Here is an 11,208-nt window from a genome sequence, read left to right as displayed (position 1 = left end):
GGGAGAGAATATCTATGAAACAGCATGCACAGGTTCGGGTGCAATTCACACTTCTTGCCAAGTCATTCTGAGTTCAGCTATGTATAAACTGATGTGTAAACGGTTTTAAAACCCAGAGTCGTTTCAAGCATCTTTTCGCAGTCGGTGAACAACACAACAATAGCCGGAGGGGTAAAGCGCAAGCCGACGATCTGATGGAGTCGACCCACTCATCTGTGTGGCAGCCAAAATATTAAAAGACACGAAGGAAAAACAGGAAAAATAGGCAACGAGAAGGCGATTGTGGCGATTTTGCACAGCCATCTAAAAATCCATCTGTCAGATTACCGCCCACTCTCGCCTCCCCCCCGCTGCTCTGAACGGGGCGGCGAAGACAATAAATAGAAAAATTAGATATCATGAGGGCTTGTTTTCATGCAAATTATACCCAACACAAAGGGCACGAATGAGTCACAGCATAAAAAGGAAAAACTTTATTTTAACCATGTAAAAGAAGCAGGAAGATTCAAGAAATTTCCTCTAAACTTTACGATTAAATCGACTAATTGGTTAGAAAAATTACCATATTTTTCATTTAACCACTAAAGCATTTTTTACACAATTTTTAAACTATGCAATAAGCAAAAAAGTCATATAATTTCTTTTAATCAGAAAGCAACAATTTCATTGCCTAAAATGCTATAGCATAGCATTCCTTTAATGAACATGTGATTATTTGTTGCGAAGGATGCATCTGCAGCTAAAAAAAACACACCATTTGTTGATTATTTTTTGGATTAATATATTAATTAATAGGAATTTGTTTAACACAATTTGAACCAGGTGAAGTTAAAACTGTCGTTTGAACAGTTTTGGGTAGAAAATATTTGCAGACAAATATTTACCATCTTAAATGCAAAATATATATAATCTTTGTATAGTTTACTGATCTGAATATATAAATTTTTCAGCAATTTGACCTTTCAAGAGACTGTGTACGCCACTTAATAATTAATCAATCACTAACTTAATTGATGACTATTTTATATAACAATTAATTTGGATAATCATTCAGCCCCATCTCAACCACGTAGATATTTGCTTCCCAGGAGAAAGCTTGCAGACAAAACTATCATCTTGTGGCTCTTTCTTTCTGTTGTACTTGAAAATCTATAAATAATGACGAAGCATGGCCTTAAATTGGCAAATTAAAAGATAAATTACCTAAATCTGTCCCACAGGAAAATTCAAGCACTTTTCAAGCATTTTCAAGGAGGGAGAGTTTCCAAACCTTTTCAGCATCAAACTTTGGACATAAAAACAATACAATTAAGTTAAAACCAAAGAGTCTCAAGGTTTCCTTCCACTCAACTTTCCACTGATATACTTGGATCTATCAGCCTGTAAAAATATATTATTTTTAGCAATATACCGCTGTGTGAATCACAAAGATATATAATTTAGATTCTATGGAAGAAGTATGAAAATAAATAGACTTTTCAGAGATTTTGTGACTCGGTGAGACTCAACCATGCGTTGTTTTCTGTACCTCGTTAAACGATGTCAGGTTAAGCTTTTTGGCGATGAACTTTTTGAGGTGGAGGACGGTGGCTTGTGCCGAGCAGCGGATCCATTTACGTTTCAGACCTCGAAGTTTGCTGCTGTTGCACTCCAGGCAGATGCTGACCTGTTGGACAATAGAAAAATGATGATTATATGACCTGCGCCAACTCCATACATGTTTATATACTCAGTTTACAGAAGTGCCAAAAGCGTTTCAGTGTTGTGATCATTGCTGGTAGAGATAACTTTTAGCATCCGTGGAAGGAGGACTGAAATAATCTGATAAATTATGATTAATCGATTGTTAATCAACCAACTTAGTTATCGATTAATCATTAACTAGAGTACATGATTAACTCTAAAATCTCTAAAAAAGACCACCTGCTAAAAGAACAAAAGTTATTGTTCCAGTACATCAGTACTGCACAACAGTGTAGATCTACTGTAGGCAGAAGATGCATATAGTGACGAAACGGTTAATCGTGATTAATCGGAGTAATTAAAATAATTGTAAACTAATTTGATAATCATTACCTGGAGTATGCAAGAGAACGCAGCCAGAGCAGAAATTTAGTCAAAATATATACAGATCTATATATTTCATTGCATTTTAGGCAAACAGTGCATTTTCTATGTAAACATTTTTTTTGCACATTTAAAAGTATTTCCAATATTGCATACAAAAAGCCTTAAGTAGTTAAGTGAAAAATCCTCATAGTGTCATTTTTTTTTTTATCCGATTAGTTGATTAATAAAATAACTGCCGTAGATGAGATAGATGCTCTATCCTGCTTTCATAAGCAAAGCTGGCTAAATCAGTGATGTTAATCTGCTATTGGCTTCCTGAATGTCACCGATTTTCCCTGCCACCGGCCTGTGAATTTGTTTTGCCCCCTCAGGTGAAACGGCGCGTGGTCAGAAACCATTATCATAACTGGGACTCACATGTCAAGAGACAAAGCAGGAGGGAAACAAAGCTCTTCATGTGCGACTGTCCTTCCGTCTCTTTTTATTCCTCTTTTTGGAGACAGGAGGCGACGACAACCCCCCTGTTTAAACATCCTCAAATAAACAGTGGCAGTGCTTTGCCGAACAGTCTGCCCTTCAATAAGCAAAGACCAACATCTCAGTGTGTCTGGTTTCCAGTGGCGCTGGCAGTGAGGAGAAGCTCATAATGTAAAATAAAAGCCTTGCTGGTGATCTGGACTCCGCGGCGGCTCGATGGCGGCCTGCAAGGCACTTTTATAACATTATAGTACATTACCGACGGGTCCGCGGAGCCAAGGAGGGCTCCTGCAGCTAAACACACAAATGCACTGATGCAAGAGAGAGGAGAGCAAAGAAAACACTGTGTGTGCTTTGTGAGGCGCGCATAAAAAGCTTCAGGCTCATTACAGAGCTGTTGCAGAGCTCTGACGCAACTTTTTCATTTTGAATATTTGCTCGAGCTTCGACTCTGGACGTCTGAGGCGTCAATGAGAAAATTTACAGCTATTTTTTTAAATACACAAATGCAATTTTTTCTGCATAAACTGATATGCAGAAAGATTTGACTTCAAATCTAAGCAACATCTTGAGAAGTCTTAATTTCTCGAGTTTTGTTTGTGTGCGTTGGTAGCAGAGGTAATTGTACTCAAGCAAGAGTAAGAAGTATTTGGTAAAGATTTTACTCAAGCACTGAGTAACTGATCAAATTATCAATCATTCAATATTTAAAAGTTACATCATCAGAAGGACCAAAATATAAAATTAAGTGGAAATGTTGGTATTTTAAGGACCAAACTGACAATAATTCAGGCAAAAGAACATTTTTCCAAATCAGTTTCTTTCGATATGAAACTAACAAACTGCATGCCTGTGTCTTTTTATGGTTAAAAAACGTTTGTTTTACATTCAGTGAACAGAGAATCCAGAAATTTTACTCAACTAAGAGTAGCGATAAAATTACTCAAAAAACAGTGAAGTAAAAATACTCCTAAAAATTACTCCTGTAAATGTAATTGAGTAACAATTACTTCCAGACTCTGGTTTTACTGGTTTTCTCCGACAGCGCCTCGCGCCACAAGGTTTCGCTCTGAAAGGTCGTCCAGGAGGCGAAGTGTTCAGGAGGTCGGCCATGCGTGGCGACTCGCCTGTCGACTCCTACACCTGACTGAACCGGGAGAGGAAGAGGGACTCGTCTTCCTCATCCTACCTGCCTAGAAATGCTGCCGTGAATCTTCTGAAGCTCTGTAACTTTTTCTAACCTCTCTCTGTTTTTTAAACTCGCAAAAAAATTTGAGTTAACAGAAACAAAATGACAATTTAATTTATTAGATGAAAAAATATATATACTGTTGGTGTTTTAAAGGGGAAAATTTACGTTTTGGACATTTTTGTACTTCCATTTGAGTCTCAGTTGCTTCTTAAAAAAACCTTTTGGCATTAAGTTAATGTTCTCTGGTTACCTAGCAACCACAGCCAAACCCTGCCCGTCGCCTGGCAACCACAGCCAAACCCTGCCCGTTGCCTGGCAACCCGGCACAAAATCTGCTTTTGGAGGTTTTGAAACATTCACATTTTAAAACCAATCCATGCTTAAATTAATATGTAGAAATTTGAGGAAACTCGTATAAAACCAACACAAAACCTGAAGCAGAACATTTTCCAAACTGTAACTGACTATTTTCATTCAACTAATCAATTATTTCTTATATTGAATACTTTAAAACTTTATGATTCAGTAGAGCTCAGAACTGCACTATGTACAAAATATATCAAACTCTTTATAAGGTGTACATAAAAGTGATCTGAAATTAAAAAAAACAAACTGTGAATTAAAACTAAATGTCAGGACGAATAATAAAAACAACTGCACTAGTTCAAGAGTGGAAATTATTGTGATGAGCTAAAACTCCTTAAATTACAAAAAAAATTTAATAAATATAAAATAATTTGCTAATACAATATTTGATTATGTTTTCATTTATGAGTTTGTCTGCAGACTTAAATGTAATTTCTTGGAGATATAATTTAGGAAAATGTACAGGAAAGATTGAGCTGCTTTGGTTCTGACGATGTTTTATACAGAAAGGTTAAAATTTACTGAAAAATAAACAGCAACGGTTTGTGAAAAAGTCTAAAATAAGGAAGTAATTGACACCTTTCTGTCTCTACAGGTGTATGTAGTAAACAAAATATTCCAACAGTCTGGATGAGACGTCGTTTAATGGCAGCTGTTATTTCTGTTTTCTCCTGAAAGCTCTAAAACACCTTCCTCCTCTTCTCCCATCACTCTTCCTCCAACATCATCGTTTTCTTCCTAACCCCCTCTGCTCCTCCTCTCTTTTCTCCTCCTCCAACGAGCTTCACCTTTTCAGTCACATAGCATGAGGCTAGGTGAATGAAGCTACCCTCAAACACAAAAATCCTCCGAATGAAATTCTGCAATTTCATGATCACCTCATCACCCTTGTTGCTGTCAGCAGCCATTTTGGCCTCTCAATCCTGCAATTTCCTGCAATTTCTCCCTCTTTTATATGTCATCTTGTATTTCCCGGCTCTCTCCCTCTCCACCTCTCGGTGACATTTCACATCACTGCGTTCAGACTGCAGTATTAGCCATTCTGTGGGCATTTCTGCATCGCTGCTGAATTTACAAAAGGGCAAGGTCTTCACCCACGTCGGTGCAGACTACCCCTCCCACATCCAGGAGAGGGAGAGCTTCTTTGGAGATGAAGGGCTTGAGTTTCGCTTTTTCTGTTATGAAAAAAGGTTTTTCCGCCTGTGCATCAGTATGCAGGAGACAAGCTTCATGCTGCAGAGAGTCTGTCTTGCAACAATAACAACTCAACTCTCCACAGCGTTATTTAGCCTGACTGTTCATGCCTTTAAGATTGTTACCAGAAATTTGAAGTTTTGACAGGAAACAGAACCAATGTCTCCGTAAAAGTTACAAAAAAACAAATATGACTATTATGTCCATTTGTTCAGAGTTATAATAACCTGTTCGTCACTACGGTGATAGTCGTTGTCCTCCTCTGGCTTCTCCTCTCCGGCCTCCTTATTCGCTGTGTCTTCTGATTTTGTGTCGCCTGTTTGAGAAAAAGAAGAAAAACTATGATAATCTAAAAAAAATAATACATAAACGCAGATATGAAAAGTACAAACACTACAAATAAGTGCAAAATTTATGAGCCACAGCGTTCTTCAACACATTTCATAATTATCCAGAGTTAAATTACAATATTTTCCATTTTTGTATTTAGTACAAGACGTTCGTAGATATTTTTGAGGTCTGGCTTTAAATACATGAGGTTGATTGATTGATTGATGGATTGATGGATGGATAGATGGATGGACAATGGATGAAAAATGGATAGATGGCAGAAGGGACAGACAAATGAATAGATGAATGGATGGATGGATGACTGCACAGATTGATGAGAGTCAGCAGGATGACTAAAGGATGGATGAAAAGTTGAAAAAATGGATAAATATGAGGAGGTACAGACAACTAACAGGACGGATGGAGGTTCTATCAATCAAATCAATCAAATTTTATTTGTGTAGCACATTTAAGCAGCAGGCATTTCAAAGTGCTTTACATCATTAAAAGCAAAAACAGTCATGTAACATTGAATAAACAAAAAAAAACAAAAAAAAAACATTAAAACCTGCACCCCTTTTCTAACGCTTTAGAAACTAGAACAAAAATATCTGGTAAGTTTTTGTGTTTTCACAGTGCACGAGGCGCCGCTCCAACGTTGCAATAACATATTATAAGAAGTTATAAGGCTGATTTTTGAATATGATATGCTGAAATGTTTTAATGTAGCTAAGAGATTTCACTTCCTGCATCATATATTTAAATATATAAATATTATTGAGATGGAAAAATGTAAATTGGATGAGTTTTCATTTGCCTGTTTGTTTTTGAGTCTGAATGATGAAGTTACTTTATCTGGTGATGTAAATGTTACCTCCTCAACCTGACATGACAGATGGCGAACAAACCGTCCGTCTCCAGCTTTTAATACATAATTCATCTGTGCTGAGGGGAAAGCAGACCAGAAAAAGTTCAGTCCAAGTGCGCCGCCTCACAGCTGGAAAGACTCCTCATCCATCTGATAAAAGCTCTACAAACAAGCAGCACCAGCTGATCAACTTAGAGTACACATCTTTTATGAATTTTCCTGTTGTGATATTGTTGCAGTATTGAATTTTTAGCTGTAAAACTTGGTTATCGAAGTCTAAATTGCGTTGCGGTGACAGAACAGCAGCGCAGATGGGTTTTGCTTTCCAGTAACCTTTAGAAACAAAGAAATTCAGTCTGCTCCAGGATTCAGCGGCGGTAATAACTGTGTTTATGTGAGTGTGTGTCTCAGACTGTGGATGCGCTCAGTCCTCTGTGAGTATTTTCCGTCTGGGCCAACTGTCGCCGTCCCTCTGTGGAATATTAAGCTTGTCCCGGTGTTTGTCTCCAGCGTTAGCCTCACTTATTGCTCATCAGGAGGGTCTTGCTGTAGTTAAGTCTCATATTGCGCCGCTTCCTGCGTCTTACGCCATGTCTTTTCATCTCCCCTGTTACCGTCAGCAAATGATCTTCTGTCTCTTTTATGATTTATGGGACATCTTCACAACGCTAAAGTCCCACAGGCGTGCACAATGACGTTTTCAGGCTAGCCTGTGAGAGGTGGAGTGAGCCATCTGTGTGTGTTGGCGTGGGAGTTTAGATCGTCGTGAAAGCAAAAGTGTACTCTGCAGACTCGATGCGTCCCCAGGTGACCCAGTCTTCTTGGGTTAAGTGCTCAGAAAAGCTGGTAATTTAGAAAAATGAGTCTGTGTGGCGGTGGAAGCAGCTTTTGTTTTGGCTGGTGTCAAGCAGTCCTCCAGAACTTCATGTTTCCATTCAAGAGCAAACAGATTTAACACGTTAAAGGGGATCTATTATGCGAAAGTCATATTTGACACATTTTTATGCTTCCAGTTGGGTCTCGATAGCTTCTGAAAGTAGCCAAAGTGCTTAAAAAACCCACCTATGGTTTTGGTGTCTGAAAAATTAGTCTCTTCAAAAACCTTTTTATTGTTAAGTCACAATCGACAGGCACTGAGCCGTTACCTAGCAACCAAAGCAGAGCGCCAGTACGTTTGGTTTTACTGCTGAACAATGGCTGTTGGAAAGGACAAGTGTTTTGTTGTCGACTTCCTGTTCAGAAACCACTGGCTGAATTGTTGCTGGTTGTGCAGAAGGTTACACTTTTGCTTTTCAAAGATGTACAGTTGTATAATTGTGCATCTATTTGCAGTAATTTTCATGTGCGAGTGTAAAAAAAAAAAAGAAAGTATTAAACCAGATATGAACAGTTGTTGTTTAAAGCTGTGCTCTTTTAACTTTTAAAAATCTTTTTAGTGGAAACAATAAATGTGAAGGCCCTGCAAGCTGAATGTAAATACACTGATGAATGAAAAATTTAACATTTTCTGAAGTTACAGCAAATCAAATCAGGATAATGCAGCAAATATGTATTGACTTTAAAAGAAAATATGTTCTAAACACCCATTAGCTAACTCAAATATCAGCAATCAGAGCAATTTATTTCAACCTGCTATGACTTCATGTTCCTCCCAAACACTGAACTCTGAACGACTGAGTAGTTAGAAAAAAGATCTGAAAATTCAACCTAAAGTTAACCCAGCGCTGCTAAATCAGATATCAGCCATATTTGCATAAATCTACAGATATTATCATCGCCTGAGGCCGAGGAATAATATTTAAGTTTTAATCTATTGCATGGAGATGATGCTGGATTAAAGTCCAGAACTTCCTTTGTTTTAATTTCCTTTCTGAATGGGTTTCTCTTCCATCTCGCTTCAGCCGAAAGTGACTTCGAGGAACAGAACCAGAGCAGCTCCTCTCCCATTTGAGCCTTAATTACCAAAATCAGAGAGGGGGATTAAGCGAGCGATTAGGTCTGCCAGCATGACAGCCCTCTGGACACACATTCACACCAACACGCAGCAGAGAGCTGGTTTAGAAAAACGACTGTGCACAAAAACCAAACCATCAACTCACTCTGGTTGGCTAAATTGCCTTCATCTGTACTGTTTAATGGCTTCTGCTGTTCCTCATGGTTGTGCTGTTAATGTTAGTCATTACTGGTTGAGGGGGGTTCATTCTTTACATAGGCTAATAAGAGCAGTGACACACTGCTGAGGTGAAGGCCATTTAAAACCTTTAAACATTAAAACATGTAAAAACTGTATTTTTATTTCATTGCCCTGGGAAATTAAAGGGGTTTTCATACATGCATGAAAGAAGACAACACTTCAGGTGTGCTTTTGATGAGGGGATAACAATGAAACATGTTGATTTTACATAATACTGCCCCTCTAAAATAAACCAGAAGATCTGATCAGTGGCTGCAGTCAGTGATGTAAAAACCTGATATGAATTCGATTTAGTACCACATCTGGACGTGGCTCAAATTGGATTTTTATTTGGGTGAAAAGATCAGAATTGCTCAGTTTAGACTGCATACGGGCCAAAACCATCCGATTTGGGTCGGAGTTGGGATTAGGTCTGAAGTTATTGCAATAAATGATACCATTGTTGTTTTGAGACCATTTTAAAAGAATAATAGTAATGTGGAGAACATATTCTCAAAGATCAATAAACTTTAATTTCTTACAAAGGTTTGACACTGAAAAGACATTTTAAATATCCAAAAGAAAAATAAACAAAACAACAAATAAAATGGATACTGACGCCTCTATAAACAAAATTGACCTTTAATAAAAGGGACTAGATGAGACTTCCCTCATCCGGGCTTTGGTAGAAAGAGAGACAAGAAAAAAAATGCAACAAATTGGTTTATTGATTTATTGTTGCAGGCCTATTGGGACAGTTTGTGAGTTTCTGCCTTTGTCCTCCATTTGTAAGTGTAGATTGGTGATGCATTTCCAAACTAAACAAGTTACCATTTCTGGTCTTGGTGCATTAAGTAAGCAGAAAAATAAGTATCTGAACTGGAAAACCAGCAGTCAGAGCCACTCAGGGGAAAATGGCCTATTTCAATCACTGGCTGCCTGAATGGTACAGCTTATTGTTACCATTTGTTGCTGCTTTTGTATGGAGAGACATTGAAATTGATGAATTTTTCTTGCAACTATAGATTTGGAATAAAAAAATCCAAAATGTTTGAGCGTTTATCAGCCTAAATTGAAAAAAAAAAAAGCATCTCCTGAATAAACAAAACCTTCAAAACTGGAAACAACCGACTCAATGCCATTGCTGCTTAACAAACAGCAACTGCATGAAACAGTCTCTGCAAAATGGTAGCAGTATTTCTGAAGCCTGTGCATGAAGGGTGTGTTTGTACCATTTCGCTGATCTAGATGAGTCTTCATGTTGCACAGCTCTCCTTTAATGTCCCCAGGCACCTCCATGCCCAACTTCTGATAGAAATCCCTCTGCTTCTTTATCTCCGCTGCACGAGAGGCAAAAACGACAAATAAAAGGGGATATCTCAAGTGTCTGATTACATCTGTGCTAAAAGCTGCTCGGGTCTAGAAAACAATCCACAAATGAAGGATGAGCTGTCAAAGTGCGTGCATATTTTAACGATGTAAAACCAGCCAGATGGAGATAAACAACATGGATGAAGCTAAAAACCGTTTCTGATGAAAGAGGGTGACTCTTACCCTCTTGAAGTCCCGGTACCAGCTTGTAGACGATGTCTTGCATTGTTCGGTCATGGCTAAAACAGATGAAGGAAACTGTTAGCAAGCCCAACCCAAACAGTTGTACACAAAACATTGATCCAACATGTTCATTTCTACATTTCAGAACCAAAATTATTCAGTCTCTAGTTACAATTTAAGGTACACTGCATTGCAAGATGATTCATTCGCAAAAATTTCGTTGGTATTTAGTTTGATAAACCAACAAAAATTAGTAGATCATTGGGAAGTGGAAGAAAGATTATTTTAAATATTTACAAATAAGTCAGTCTGTAAAAATTTACTTTTCTTTGCCGTTAAAGAAAACAGCAAAGCTCTTTTTATAGCGGCTGTAGCTCAGTCTGACTACATGGAGAGGATCTGTTGGTTCTCAGTTGGACTTTGACTGGGCCATTCTGACACATGAGAATGCACTGCAAAAACACGAAACCTTACCAGGTATTTTGGTCTTGTTATCTTGGTACACTTGAAATGACAAAACTAACTTACATGAAACGTTTTAGCAAGATATAGGAGCTGGTTTTAAATAAATTGTTCCTTTATATTGATAAAAAAATAAATAAAAATCACTCCCAGGATATTTTTCCCAGGCTATAAGTGATATAATCTGCCAGTGTAACTAGTCAGTTTCCATCAAAATCATTGATTATTGACTTTTAAAATAGTGCACTTGAAACTAAACTGAAAATACTTTGATTTTGTGTTTTTATAGTGCACAATTTTAAGACAGTTGGATCAGGAATAACATGTGGATATAGATATTTTTCCACATCTAGAAAATAAATCTATTGGATTTCCTGTTTTTGCTCTGAACTTGTCACCTTAACTGGAAGTCCATTAACTCCTCTGAGATTTCTAAGAGGAGAAATGAGAGTAAAAGCACTTCTGATGTAGAGAGCAGGCTTTTATTTTTTGAAACCATATGAAATGACTGCAGCTACAGGC

General features: G+C 37.7%; 1 protein-coding gene across 4 annotated transcripts in view; it reads right to left on the bottom strand.

Annotated features, from left to right (window-relative positions):
- pcgf3 (polycomb group ring finger 3) overlaps positions 1-11,208 on the bottom strand; it is a 52,901-nt gene that overhangs the window by 10,604 nt on the left and 31,089 nt on the right. For all 4 annotated transcript variants that reach the window (XR_001658704.1, XR_001658706.1, XR_001658705.1 and 1 more), the window contains 4 exons: positions 10,225-10,280; positions 9,903-10,010; positions 5,527-5,615; positions 1,529-1,666 (listed from right to left, as the gene is read on the bottom strand). Coding sequence is in view for 1 of the 4 variants with exons in the window: in XM_007572556.2 (XP_007572618.1) it covers positions 1,529-1,666; positions 5,527-5,615; positions 9,903-10,010; positions 10,225-10,280 (391 nt within the window). In the remaining 3 variants the exon portion in view is untranslated. The remainder of the gene's footprint in view (positions 1-1,528; positions 1,667-5,526; positions 5,616-9,902; positions 10,011-10,224; positions 10,281-11,208) is intronic.

Source organism: Poecilia formosa, unplaced genomic scaffold, assembly GCF_000485575.1.
Source record: "Poecilia formosa unplaced genomic scaffold, Poecilia_formosa-5.1.2 Scaffold303, whole genome shotgun sequence".
Classification (NCBI taxonomy): Eukaryota; Metazoa; Chordata; class Actinopteri; order Cyprinodontiformes; family Poeciliidae; genus Poecilia; species Poecilia formosa.
This window is presented reverse-complemented; position numbering and strand designations above follow the sequence as displayed.